At 37.8% G+C, this 15,589-nt stretch overlaps 1 protein-coding gene across 1 annotated transcript in view; it reads right to left on the reverse strand.

The window, feature by feature from the left end:
- Positions 1–15,589, reverse strand: part of LOC137079147 (complement receptor type 2-like) — a 43,790-nt gene that overhangs the window by 18,588 nt on the left and 9,613 nt on the right. Inside the window, exons 7-11 of the mRNA XM_067447112.1 lie at positions 14,639–14,827; positions 12,607–12,795; positions 10,960–11,148; positions 6,659–6,847; positions 4,407–4,595 (exon numbers count right to left, since the gene is read on the reverse strand). Of these exons, the coding sequence (XP_067303213.1) occupies positions 4,407–4,595; positions 6,659–6,847; positions 10,960–11,148; positions 12,607–12,795; positions 14,639–14,827 (945 nt within the window). The remainder of the gene's footprint in view (positions 1–4,406; positions 4,596–6,658; positions 6,848–10,959; positions 11,149–12,606; positions 12,796–14,638; positions 14,828–15,589) is intronic.

Here is a 15,589-nt window from a genome sequence, read left to right on the forward strand (position 1 = left end):
AGACTTGATGACTGCAGCTTTGGCAGCACGTGTTCTCAATAAAGAATATTGCTGAAGATATATCCAAGTCTTCTAGCCTGACAAGCCAGACCCACATCAAGATGTTTGGTCTGGAAACTCACCATAGACAGGGCGCAATCCGAGGTGCGGGATAAACGGTTGTTTTTCCCTCTGTCCCTCTGTCCCTCTGCACGCAATAGGATAGCGCTACACCAACCAGAGCAACGAAGGTGAAACAGAGCTCGCTGATAGATTAAACATTCGCTGTATCCAGTCGGCTAAACTCCGAACACATCTTCCCTTTTTAAGAATGACTTCAGCGCCGTTCTTTGTTCTTTTCTCAGAGAAAAGCTTAACTCCAAGTCTTCCAGAGTCGCGGTCAGAGCTGATTCGAAAGACCGCCGCCGTTCGCCAGTTTCTGTGTTAACTAGAAGCACGCAAACGCAACTCGGCCGTCGTCATTATGGCCCCGCCCGCCAACTCTATACATGATGTGATTGGCCCGTCCAGATTTTGAGGATCACAGCTCAGAATGGTATTGAGAGTGCCTAGACGACACTTGCGGGCAAATTAAATTTGCTGCCGCTAGGGTGCGTCTAGATTTCTAGGCTACAAGACTTCCCTTTTGAGTTTCCAAAAGTTTCCAAACAGTTGTAGGGTTTGGTTAACTAAATTAACCTCTAAAAATGTTCTTTTAAAGATTAAATGTATCCTCTGTTCAACAGGGAAGATTAGCATTACAAGCTAATAATTTGTAAACCTCTGTTTGGTCAGAGAATAATTGTTTTCCCTCTGTTTCAGGCAGGGAATATTACCATCACAAGCTAATAGTTGTTCAGCCTCTGTTTTCAGCAGGGGAGATTAGCATTATAGGCTGATATTTGTGTTGCCCTCTGTTTTGCCAAGGAAGGTTAACAATAGTTGATCTGCATTAACAAGTACACCCTTTTTTGATCAAAGAAGTGTTAGTGTTTTCATTCTGTGGTAACAAAGAAACTCAGGAAAAGATTTACAAAGAATGTTAAACTGATCCCCACAACTGAAAAAGGTGGTCTTGCTACTCCTTTGTTGTCAGATAATGAATTCAAATCACAGTTAGGAATACAAATGAATCTAATAGTCACAGAGAAAGTTGGACAAGAACTAACTCAGAAATATGATAACCATCCAGATAAGCTCCAATGAGCTGCTGCAGGAGCAAGCAAACGTCACTGCTGCGGCAGTGAAGAAATTAGTCAGAAGAGCTTGGCTCCTGTGGGAGCAGAATAAACATCACTGCTGCGGCAGTGAAAAAATTAGTCAGAAGAGCTGGGCTCCTGTGGGAGCAGAGTAAACGTCACTGCTAAGGCAGTGGATAAATTAGGCCCTGTCCACACGAACACGGGTATTTTCAAAACCGCAGCGTTTTCTACGCGGTTTGGCTGTTCGTCCACACGCAAACGCTGTATCCGGTTAGTAAAACCGGACTTTTTTGAAAACTCTGGCCAGGGTGAAGATTTTTAGAAACTCCGGTTACAGCGTTGTTGTGTAGATGGTGAAACCAGAGATTTCGTTTTTTTAAATTGAAGTGCGCGCCGTTCTCTCCTTTGTTTGACGTCAGATTTTCCACATCTCCTTTTGATTTACGTGAGTCGATTCTATGCGGTGGACTCCACTAACAGCTCTTATCACATGTATATCCTACAGATGTTCAGTTATTTCATTGTATTGCAGAACAAAGGCGCCAGAATGCAATAATACAAAATAGTAAAGCAAGTGTGTGAAGCTATTACAGTCCACGTCGGCCCTTAACCTGTATACAGTACCTGTCACTGAGTCCAAAGTAAAGGAACTTGTAGAAGGGTTTCACTTGAGCCCATGGCATCCCTCAGTCAGTGCAATGTGCATCGGTGCAGTGAATGGGACCCATGTGGAAATCAGGCAGCCAATCATAGCGTAGTTTTGCGTTCTCATGTGGACAGATTCTTTTTTAAAACCGTGCTTGTGTGGACGCGATTGTTTAAAACGGAGGAGGAAAAACTCCGGTAATAAAAATACCCGTGTACGTGTGGACTAGGCCTTAGCCAGAAGAGCAGGGCTCCTGCGGGCGCAAAGTAAACATCACTGCTAAGGCAGTGGAGAAATTAGTCAGAAGGGCTGGGCTCCTGTGGGAGCAGAGTAAAACTAACTGCTGCTGCATTGGAGAAATTAATCAGACAAGTTCAGCTCCTGCGGGAGCAGAGGAGAACATCACTGCTGTGGCTGTGGAATAATTAGTCAGTGTTGAGCTCCTGGAGGAAATTTGTCAGAGGAGCTGAGCTCCTGCAGGAGTTGAGACAAAGTCACTGCTGCGGCAGTAGAGAAAGAAAATTCACATTTATTGAAATGCTGGTATGGAATTTGAAATGTCGCTTTTGGGTATGTGAGAGAGTAAGGTTGGAGCTGAATCCTAGCTGCTGAGTGTTCGTTGGGCGTCTTTGATATGGGCTCGATTTGATCAGATATAGTTCTTAAAATCTTCTGAAGACCAGCGACAGTGTTTTGATCTGGTGCAGGGAAAGGCCTTTTTGGATAGCTGTGATTCCTGTGCGAAAAGAATGGCTGGAAAAGTGGTCTGCTCGGATGCCCTATTGAATCAAGATAGATTTAAGGTGTTTTTGGAACCAAAACTGAGTGAGAGGGCAGTTGGAATCATCAACAAAGAGTGGACCGGATGGGAGTTTAGCCTGAGCATTTCTGAAGTTTAAGATAAGCTGAGGGAGTTTGGTGTGGCTGAATTGGTGCAGGAATATTGAAAATGAGGATAAATTGGCCTTTTTTCATTTTGTTTTAATTTGTTTAATGAAATAAGAGATTTTGCAGTCATCTAACACTGATAAATCTTTAATTGTGGAATGTATTTTTGGGTGGAAGCTGGATGTGGTGGTGAATTCTGAACATCTGAGAAACCTAAAAATGAACAGAATGAACATGGCATCGAGAGTGCAAGCTGTGTTGTTGGATTGGTTGCTTCTGCAGAGAGTGGAGATACTGGGGTACTTTTGAAAATAAACGTGACGTGTGAGAGAGAGAGAGAGAGAGAGAGAGAGAGAGAGAGAGAGAGAGAGAGAGAGAGAGAGAGAGAGAGAGAGAGAGGCGCAAAACGACAGCCCTAATGAGTGATGACAGAGGACAGAACTTATTCAAACATAGCCTGGTTACACTTTAGATCTGTGATAGTCTGATTTTATTTTAGATTTTGGCTTCCAAAGATTATAATTATAATATTTATGTCTAGCGCAACTTAATTCCCTTTGCAGCAATGCTGTCATTTCTCCCTAAAACTCAAACGCAAGGACAGAATCATCATGATCAGTGATTGTTGTAAAATACAGTCTAGCTACTGTTGTTAAATTGTGGGACGCGTTTAATTATAAAAAGAGCGATTAAAAGCACAAAAATATGCGCAAGAGATTGTTCCCAAGTCGGCGCGTGCTCCGGAACAGCCCGCAAAGAGACAAGCAAATTACACTTTCGGTTTCACACTCGCGTCTAAACGATCAAATGTACACAATAATCCATGTCAAAATGACCGGCTTGGAGAGTCTCTTAAACACAACACAATTTGTGTCTAAAATGAACGTAGTTATTATGGATATAGTTGGGAGAAAATTTAGTGCATCTGCCAAAGTCGCCTATAGATCTGCAAATCTGTCTTAAAGAGGCAGCGGTGTAAATAAACATGTGACGAATTACTGCGAATTAAACAACCAAATGCAAATAGAAAATCACTCAAAGCTCCTGAATGAATAACTTCAGCTTTAATAAGCATTAATTTAGGGTATCTATGATAAACTATGCAGTGTTATTTTACATTTGATTACTAGAATTCTTCCTGAAATTAAAGCACTGTGTAGGCCTATATGATTTGTATCTTTGTTAATTGTGTGTGTGTGTAATATATAAAAAAAGTACCGATAAGAATACCGTTAAAACCTTAACGATACCCATCCCTAGTTGTCACCCATTTGCTGTGTAATCCGTCACCCTAAAATGTATATATCCTACGGTCTTACTGTTTAAGTCCGACTTGAAGACTGCATCTACCAAAAACATGTGTTCTTAATAGACAATCCTGGTTAAGATATATCCAAAAGTACTTGGTATCCATTCTAAGTTTACAACAATACTACTTACTAACATATCCGCTATGTTGACATAATCACCTGACCTACCAGCGTCAGTTATGTTGATTCACAACCATTAACAAATTCTCTCATGTGGCATCATAGGATAGTAAAATGTCCAATCTCACCGGAAGTAGTAGGTCATCAGAGTACATTTTGCTAACTCTTTTATGAGTACTGTGAATTATTTTGTGAAAGACTATTTTTTAGCCTTAGAGAAATATGTGATTTCAGATGCACTGTGAAAACAGCCTAAATTACCTTTATAATAACACTCAGGCAAGTTCAACCATTGGCCATCTGATCCACATGTGACCACTGATGAGCCAATCAGATCAAATCCCTCACTGCAGATGATGGTTACTGTCTCTTGGGGTTCGTACTGCGTCCTCTCTCGCCGTTTTACCCATCGGTTTGCTACAGCAGGTGCTGAACAGAAGATCATTGGCTCTAAACCAGGAGAGAAAAAAAAAGAAAAAAAAAATAATAAAGCCAAATACTTGACCTTCCATGCTTGACCCCTAATTATATGACTACCAAACGTATCATGGCAATTTCACATTAATACAAAAAGGCCAACATTTTAGGTACAGTGACCAAAACCTAACATCTGATGGTCATCATAATGATAACATCTAATGGCATCATATTGACGTCAAATATCAACATTTTAGCTATGGTAACCAAAACTCAACATTTGCTAAATATCATAATGTTAATATCCACACAACGTTAAAATATAAAGTGTCAGTAATTCAATGTCTATCCAATGTTGGAAGTTGATATCTCCAAGGCGGTTGGAGGTTTACATCTCCAGAGGATTACGCACACAGCAACTACTAGCTAGTCTTTGTTACAAATATGTAATCTGAATTTAAAGCAGTGTATTGTGTTGTACACAACATGTCACTATAACGCTGTTGCGTTATGACGGATTTAAGTAACTTTAACGCATTTGGGCACATCAGTTCATGTTATTAACTCTATAGGTATGCTATTTTAAAGGCAGTGGAAATTGCAATGTAAAATATCTTTGTTATTATCACACTAAAGTTCAGTTTATTGAGATATTTTGTGTTTTAAACTGATAAAGAACTAAGGGGAGGATCTAAATGTTTTGTTCTTTCTTTTAAATGTGATTAATACGTAGTGGCTAATGCAAAGCTATGTATAATATTATAAGCATCAAGAGCTTACTATTGAATTGCATGAGCACTGAAATGTACTTTGCTAGTTTAAAAATTAACTTCAGTTCATGCTAGCAGCTCTATAGATGTGGAATAAATTGTCAAGCCACAATCCCGAACCCCTCTGTGTCGCTTTGACACTTTGTGAAAGTGTCAAAAGCGGTACCAATAGTAAGTCCGAGTGACGATGTGTTGCAGTTGCAGTCCTCTCTGGCGATTTAGTTTTGTATGAAGTAATGTTACAGAGAACAATTTAAGTTATTTAATTTAAACTTAACTTCACTATTTGAAGGCACGCATGTTTCTCATTCAACCCACAGACTGTAAATAAAAAAAAACACTAACAAAATCTGTAACAAAGCAGGCGAGAGCCGATGAGCGTTTGATATCAGTGCCATAAAACACAATGTTTGAATTCCTAACGAGCGCAGGATTTGTTTACGGTCGCTGTTAAAGAGAAAAATTAAGAACGCTGGATAAAGAAGTTCCTCTTTGGATTCTAAAGATGTGGATTACACTGAACTAATTAATTTGTTGTCTTTTGTGAATTTATGTTAGGTTTTGGTGTACTTTCTAGTCATTTTGTCCCAAGTCAAGCAAAATAAGTATTACATGATCAATAATGGTTAAATGATTACAGAAATCTTATTCATTTTAGGGTTTTGAGGTGTAGTTTTGTTTAATGTAGTCCTTTGAACCAAGTTTGCAGCAGAATGTTTATCTCTTTAAATGTTGTATGTATTAGATTAATGTAGAACCACACTTTACAAAATACACATTCTCGTGAGATCACGTTGCAGCATAACTGCTAAACAATAAGAACTTATCTTTAGAATAGGGGGTCAAATTGCCTTTATTAGTACTGTATTAATGGTAGTTGAGCAAATTTGCTTTATTATACTATTTAGCCATTTATAATGGCAAAATTCAAGTAATTAAGCATAACTACTAGCTTATTGTTCAGTTATAACAGAAATATAATTACATCACTACACAAAAATAATATATGGCTTATTAAGTTGTAAATAATGGGTAATGTACCCTTTCTATTATCTTAAGTTAATCATTAATTACTAGTGTGTTCATGCTTAACTAATGCTTAATTGTGAACAAGTTAATCATTCATTAATCCTTAACTAGTGCATTATTCTGGACCCTTAAAATAAAGTGTTACCGTAAAGTGTCCAATCTCGCCGGAGGTAGGAGGTCATCTGAGTATATTTAGCCAATTATTTTATGAATACTGTGAATTATTTTGTCACAGACTATTTTTAGCCTTAGGGAAGTATGTGATTTCAGATGCAGTGTGAAAACAGCCTAAATTACCTTCAGGGCGACACACAGGCAAGTCCAACCACTGGCCATCTGATCCACATGTGACCACTGATGAGCCAATCAGATCAAATCCCTTACTGCAGATGATGGTTACTGTGTCTTGGGGTTCGTACTGCGTCCTCTCTCCAAGTTTTACCCATCGGTTTGCAACATAAGGTGCTGAACAGTAGATCTTAATCTCTAAACCAGGAGAAAAAACAATAAATAAAGCCAAAAACATGACCTTCCATTCTTGACCCCTAATTATATGACACCATTAAAATCATGAAAGTGTTCATGCAAGATCTCCCTTTTCATCTATCTTCTACTATAATTCTACTAATCTCAACTCATAAAAAGTAATAGAATTTACATAAAAAAGTACAAATGCATAAATTCAAAGAATTAAAATTAAAAGTTTAATACCAGCAGACCACAGGCATCATAAGGCATTTTGATGAAGGGTGACCAAATTTTAATGCCAGGACAATGTCTAATGCGATCATCAATCTGGCATGGAATGCTGACAACAGCTGACCTTGATATTTTACTGGTTTTGAGTCAACGCCAAATTCAACATCTACCAAATGTATAATGGCAATTTCATATTAATGCCAAATGCCAATATTTTAGGTATAGTGACCAAAACCCAACATCTGATGATCCTAATAATGATAATATCTAATGGCATTATATTAACATCTAATATTTTAACATTTTATCTATGGTAACTAAAACCCAACATCTGCTAAATCTTATAATGTTAACATCCACACAGCATTAAATTATAAAATGACAGGAATTCAATGTCTATCCAGTGTTGGAGATTGATATCAGGTCAATGCTGGGTTTTGATGTCAACCTGATTTCACCAAGAGACCAATGTCGGAGTCCATTGTCTTTTTTATGTTAAATTTAGATCAAGAAACAAACTTTAGAGATCAGCATGCATTCTTCATATCACTTTAAATTTAGGAGGAAGTTGAACTTAGTTTCAGATTAAGTATTCAAAGCAGGGATGCATCTGAAATCACCCACTCTCTTGAGTAGGTACTTATTTTGAATAAGAAAGACCGTTAAAAAAATGCATTCTATATGTAACCCCTCATGTCCGATCGAGTGGTCCAAGCGGGACTCAAACACAGGTCTGCCAGCCTGGACACTTTAACTAGGAGGCTAAAGGCTGCAACCTCTAGCGTCAGTCACTAGAGCGTCTCTTAAGATCAGAGGAGTGAGGTGTACTAGTACAGCTACTTCTAGCTGGCCTCTGTTATATAGAATCCATTCATCATACATATTAACATATCGCCATGTTGACAATCACATGACCTAACAGCATCAGTTATGTTGTTTCATAGCCAAAAATTCTCTGCCGTAGCATCATGGGATAGTAAAGTGTTCAATCTCACCAGAAGAAGTAGTAGGTCAAAATATTTGTTGCCAAATATTTTATGAGTATTAATTAAAAAAAAAAAAGCTTCAACTTCTGACGTTTGTAAACAACACAGCAGTAATGAGTTTATGAACTTCTTTACTAGTAAGATTGATAATATTAGGAATAAAATTATAACCATGCAGCGTCTACTACAGTATCACTTCAGACAGAGCATTGTAGTGTCACAGAGGAAAAAATACACTCACTCACTGGTATAGGAGGAGAAGAATGTATGCTTGACCCTATACCGACTAGGCTATTAAAAGAGATACTTCCAGAGGTCATAGCTCATCTGCTTAATATTATTAATTCATCCTTGACATTAGGATATGTACCGAAAACGTTTAAGTTGGCTATAATTAAACCACTTTTAAAAAAAATGCAACTTGATCCTAAAGAATTAGTCAATTACAGGACAATCTCGCATCTACCGTTTCTATAAAAATACTAGTAAAGGCAGTGTCTTCACAATTATGTTGCTTTTTAGAAAGAAATGGTATATGTGAGGATTTCCAGTCAGTATTTAGACCGTATCATATTACTGAGACTGCTCTAATTAGAGTTACAAATTATTTACTCTTATCATCTGATCGTGGTTTTATCTCTATTAGTATTACTCGATCTTAGCGCTGCATTCGATACTATCGATCACAATATTCTTTTGAATAGACTTGAAAATTATGTTGGCATTAGTGGAACTGCATTGGCATGGTTTAAATCATCCTTATCTGACCGTTATCAGTTTGTAGCAGTAAATGAAGAGATGTCACACCGATCACAAGTTCAGTATGGAGTACCGCAAAGCTCAGTGTTAGGACCGCTGCTCTTCACCCTGTATCTGCTACCACTGGGAGATATCATTAGGAAGCATGGCGTTAGTTTTCATTGTTATGCTGACGATACTCAGCGCTATATTTCTTCACGCCCTGACAAAACGTACCAATTCACAAGATTAACAGAATGCACAGCTGATATAAAAAAATTGGATGAATAGTAATTTCCTGCAAATTAATTCAGATGAAACAGAATTTTTAATTATTGGACAGAAAAACTCCATAAGCAGTAGCCGAGAATACTGTCTAACACTTGATTACAGCTCTGTCAAGCCCTCCGCGTCAGTTAGGAACCTGGGTGTGCTCTTTGATACCAATCTTTCATTTGAAAGCCATGTTTCTAGCTTCTGTAAAACCGCATTCTACCATCTTAAAAATATATCTAAACTACGGCACATGCTTTCAATGCAAAATGCTGAACAGTTAGTGCATGCGTTCATGAGCTCAAGGCTAGATTATTGTAATGCTCTACTGGGTGGTTGCCCTGCTCGCTTAATAAAAAAACTCCAGCTAGTCCAAAATGCAGCCGCTCAAGTTCTTACTAGAACCAGAAAGTGCAATCATATTAGTCCAGTTCTGTCAACACTGCACTGGCTCCCTATTAAACATTGCATACATTTTAAAATCTTGCTTATTACTTACAAAGCACTAAATGGTTAAGCTTCCTAGTACTTAAGCGAGCTCTTAACACATTATACTCCATCACATCTATTGTGGTCTCAAAACTCTGGCCAGTTGATAATATATCAACTAAATCTATATCTAAATCAACTGCGGGCGGTTGATCCTTTTCCTATTTAGCACCTAAACTCTGGAATAATCTTCCTAGCATTGTTCGGAAAGACACACTCTGTCAGTTTAAATCAAGATTAAAAACGCATCTCTTTACTATGGCATCCATAGAACATTTTTAACTTTCATTATTTAAATAAATTAATTGATTGTTAGGCTGCATTAACTAGGTCAGCCGGAACCGGGAACAATTCCCCTAACACCTGATGTGATCCATTTACAAACAAAATTTAATGGATAGTTAAGTGCTATTCTTTATTGGTCAGGTGCAATTGGAAAAGATGCGTCTTCAGATGTTTTTTAAAAATGGCTACAGACTCGGCAGCACGAATTGAGATCGGCAGTTCATTCCACCAGGTGGGAACGGTCCAGGAAAATGTCTGTGAGATCGATTTCATGCCTCTTTGGGATGGAACCACGAGGCGTCGCTCACTCGCAGAACGCACGCTTCTGGAGGGTGTGTAAGTCTGAACAAGCGAGTTTAGGTATATTGGTGCAGAGCCAGTGGTTGTTTTGTAGGTGAGAACCAGTAAAATAAGCTGATAACATCACTTAGCTGATAACATTTTAATGATAAATTAAAATAAGCTGATAACATCACCAATTTCTCCAGAATGACTGTATAAATCAAATTTTGTTGCAAAATTGTCCTGTTTAACACTGTGAAGCTGCTTTGAAAAAATCATCATTGTAAAAGCGCTATATAAATAAAGTTGATTAATTGATTGAACTCAGATTTCAGATTAAGTATTCAAACCAGTAATGCATCTTCACTCTCTTTTGAATAAGGACGACTGTTTAAAAAGTATATTCTATATATAACCCGATATGTCCATCCGTTTATTTCAAGTGGAACTCAAACCCAGGTTGGTCAGCATGAGAGTTGGATGCTTTAACAAGAAGGCAAGGGCTGCATCTTCTGGCATCAGTCACTAGAGCATCTCGAGATTAGAGGAGTGAGGTCTACTCACACAGCCACTACTAGCTAGCCTTCGACACATATATGTAATCCGAACATACTTCATACTAACATATCCGCAGAGTTAACATAATCTCCTGACCTATCAGCACCAGTTATATTGTTTTACTGCCGTTAACAAATTCACTCCCACTGTATGTTGGGATACTAAAGTGCCAATCTCACCGATAGTAGTAGATCATCAGAGTATATTTTGCAAACTCCCTTCACAGACTTTTTTTAGCCTTAGGGAAGAATGTAATTTCAGATTCAGTGTGAAAACAGCCTAAATTACCTTCAGGGACACACTCAGGCAAGTTCAGCCACTGGCCATTTGATCCACATGTGACCACTGATGAGCCAATCAGATCAAATCCCTTACTGCAGATGATGGTTACTGTCTCTTGGGGTTCGTACTGCATCCTCTCTCGACGTTTTACCCATCGGTTTGCCACAGCAGGTGGTGAACAGAAGATCATTGGCTCTAAACCAGGAGAAAAAACAATTCATAAAGCCAAAATAATTACCTTCCATACTTGACCCCTAATTATATGACATTATTAAAAACAAGTGTTCATGCAAGTTCTCCTTTTTCACCCATCTTATTATTAACTAGTGAAAATCATAAAAAAATAATACAATTTAAATTACAAATTAATAAATTAAAATAATTACACGTAGAAGTTTTATACCTAACCAGTGGGCCACACGTATCATACGGCACATGAATATAGATTTTGATGAAGGGTGACCAAACTTGAATGCCAGGACGATGTCTAATGCCATCATCAATTTGACATTGAATACTGACAGCAGCTGACCTTGATATTTTACTGGTTTTGAGTCAACATCAAATTCAATGTCTACCAAATCTATCACGATAATTTCATATTAATGCTAAAGGCCAACATTTTAGATACAGTAACCAAAACATATGTAAAAATGTAAAATAATGTAAAATATGTAAAAAAAAAAATAATAATAATAATGTAAAAATGTGTACCTTGAATATAATGTAAGTCGCTTTGGATAAAAGCGTCTCCCAAATGCATAAATGTAAAATGTAAATGTAAAACCTAACATCTGATGGTTGTCATAATGATAACATCGCATGTTATCATATTAACGTCAAATATCAACATTTTTGCTATGGCAACCAAAACACAATATATACTAAATTTCATAATGTTAACATCCGCACCGTGTAAAATAATAAAATGACAGGAATTCAATGTCTTTCCAATGTTGGAGGTTGATATCAAGTTAGTGGTGGGTTTTGACATCAAGCTGATTTCACCAAGAGTCGAATGTATTTCTGGTGTTAGATTTGGAGCAAGAAACTACCTTTATTGAGCTGCCTACATTCTTCATATAACTTGAACGTTGAACTCAGTTTAAGATTAAGTTTTTAAACCAGTGATGCATCTGAATTCACACACTTCTTGAGTAGGTACTTATTTGAATAAGGACAACTGTTTAAAAAGTAAATCTATCTATATGTAAGCCCTCATGTCCTACAACCCGCACACTCCAAGCGGGACTCAAACCCGGGTCTGCCAATATTAGAGTTTGATGCTTTAACAAGGAGGCTAAAGGCTACAACCTCTAGTGGCAGTCACTATAGCATCTCTTGAGATCCGAGGAGTGAGGTTTACTCACACAGCAACTACTAGATGGCCTCCGATACCTATATGTAATCCGAACATACTGCATACTAACATATCCACCAAGTTGACATAATCTCCTAACCTACCAGAGTCAGTTACGTTGGTTTATTGCCGTTAACAAATTTACTCCCACTGCATCTTGGGATTGTAAAGTGCCCTATCTCTGCAGTAGTAGTAGATCATCAGAGTATATTTTGTCACCACTTTTCACAGACTATCTTTAGCCTTAGGGAATTATGTGATTTCAGATGCAGTGTGAAAACAGCCTAAATTACCTTCAGGGACACACTCAGGCAAGTTCAGCCACTGGCCACCTGTTCCACATGTGACCACTGATGAGCCAATCAGATCAAATCCCTTAATGCAGATGATGGTTACTGTCTCTTGGGGTTCGTACTGCATCCTCTCTTGACGTTTTACCCATCGGTTTGCCACAACAGGTGCTGAACAGTAGATCACTGGCTCTAAACCAGGAGAAAAAACAATTCATAAAGCCAAAATAATTACCTTCCATACTAGACCCCTAATTATATGACATTATTAAAAACAAGTGTTCATGCGAGTTCTCCTTTTTAACCCATCTTATTATCAACTAGTGAAAATCACAACTCATAAAAAAATAATACAATTTAAATAAAAAATTAATAAAGTAAAATAATTACACATAGAAGTTTAATACCTAACCAGTGGGCCACACGTATCATATGGTACATGAATATAGATTTTGATGAAGGGTTACCAAACTTGAAAGCCAGGACGATGTCTAATGCCATCATCAAGTTGACATTGAATACTGACAGCAGCTGACCTTGATATTTTACTGGTTTTGAGTCAACATCAAATTCAATGTCTAGCAAATCTATCACGATAATTTCATATTAATGCCGAAGGTCAACATTTTAGATACAGTAACCAAAACCCAACATCTCATGGTTGTCATAACGATAACATCTAATGGCATCATATTAACATCAAATATCAACATTTTAGCTATGGTAAAAAAAAAAAAAAATTTTTTTTAAAAACTGCTAAATAATAAAGTGACAGGGATTCAATGTATATCCAATGTTTAAGGTGGATATCAAGATAGCGTTGGGTTTTGACACCAATCTGAATTCAATAAGAGTCCGATGTATTTCTGATGGCAGATTTAGGGCAAGAAACTACCTTTCATGAGTAGCATGCATTCTTCACATCACTTGAAATTTAGGAGGAAGTTGAACGTAGTTTCTGATTAAAGGGGTACTTCCGCGCTGGGAAGATGAATCTGTATTTAAACTGGGTCATCAATGTAGTAGAAATGTGAAATTATTTTTGAATTTGGTGCCTTCTAGACTGAGAAAAGACATAAAATGTATTTTGGCTCATGGGGATGAAAGGCTACAATTCCCAGAATGCTTCGCTGCCCCGTGAGGCCATTCCCAACAGCACCAACTTGATTACTGTGACTGAGTTGGAGAAGACACTACAATTAAAAACTGAACGTGTCTGTTCAATATAATGAGTGAGTCACCGCACGGGTGTCACAGCACTGAGCACTGACTGCAGGAGTGAGATAAATGAGCTGATGAGCTCTCGTGATGAGAGCTGAGGTAATTTTGACTACACTCACAACATACATTCACATCGCAAGTTCAGTCTGGCAGATTCAGTTCATGCCTTTGCAAGCTTAACTTTCATAGAAATTAATTGGAGAAGTTAAAAGACTTGCATTGCTCACCATAGCTCTGTTTAAATGAGTGCCTGTAGCTGCGAGGTGAGCTCTGAGTGTGATCTCCATCCCCCATGTGCGGGTTCAAAACATGTGGAAATGGCTCCCTCTGCTGTCTGTATTCTTTAGCCTATGGCCAAACATTCCTCCTATGATGCAAATATCATCAATTTGCATCATAGGAGGAATTTTTCCAGATATAAAATGCATAAATCTCTTGTCTCAGGGGGATATGAGGGGGGAAAGCACATTTATTTGAATATACTCCAGGGTTTCTACTGATACAAAGCCATATGCTAATCGCTGAAGTAACCCTTTAAGTATTCAAACCAGGGCTGCATCTAAATATCACACACCCTCTTGAGTAGGTACTTATTCTGAATAAGGTTAACAATCTCCTGACCTACCAGCACCAGTTATGTTGTTTCACTGATGTTAACAAATTCACTCACGTTGCATCTTGGGAAAGTAAAGTCTCCAATCTCGGCAGTAGTAGTATATCATCACAGTATATTTTGCCACCTCTTTTCACAGACTATTTTTAGCTTTAGGGAAGTATGTGATTTCAGATGCAGTGTGAAAACAGCCTAAATTACCTTCAGGGACACACTCAGGCAAGTTCAGCCACTGGCCATCTGATCCACATGTGACCACTGATGAGCCAAACAGATCAAATCCCTTACTGCAGATGATGGTTACTGTGTCTTGGGGTTCATACTGCATCCTCTCTCGACGTTTTACCAATCGGTTTGCCACAGCAGGAGCTGAACAGAAGATCACTGGCTCTAAACCAGGAGAAAAAAAATCATAAAGCCAAAAAACTTACCTTCCATACTTGACCCCTAATTATGACACCATTAAAAACAAGTGTTCATGCAAGTCCTCATTTTTCAGCCATCTTATCATCGACTAGTGAGAATCACAATTTATAAAAAGTAATACAATTTAAATAAAAAAGTACAAATAAAAAAATTAAAAAAATTACACTTAGAAGTTTAATACCTAACCAGTGGGCCACACGTATCATACGGCACATGAATATAGGTTTTGATGAAGGGTGACCAAACTTGAATGCCAGGATGATGTCTAATACAATCATCAATTTGACATTGAATACTGACAGCAGCTGACCTTGATATTTTACTAGTTTTGAGTCAACATCAAATTCAATGTCTACCAAATGTATCACGGTAATTCCATATTAATGCCGAAGGCCAACATTTTAGGTACAGTAACCAAAACCTAACATCTCATGACTGTCATAACGATAACATCGAATGGCATCAAATATCAACATTTTAGCTATGGTAACCAAAACCCAACATCTGCTAAATTATAGAGTGACAGGAATTCAATGTATATTCAATGTTGGAGTCAAATGTCTTTCTAATGTTAGATTTAGAGCATGAAACAACCTTTATTGAGTAGCATGCATTCTTCACATCACTTGAAATTTAGGAGGAAGTTGAACTTCATTTCAGATTTAGTATTCAGACCAGGGCTACATCTAAATATCATAAGTATATCTATCTATATGTAACCCCTCA

Source organism: Pseudorasbora parva, chromosome 6 (genome assembly GCF_024679245.1).
Source record: "Pseudorasbora parva isolate DD20220531a chromosome 6, ASM2467924v1, whole genome shotgun sequence".
Taxonomy (NCBI): Eukaryota; Metazoa; Chordata; class Actinopteri; order Cypriniformes; family Gobionidae; genus Pseudorasbora; species Pseudorasbora parva.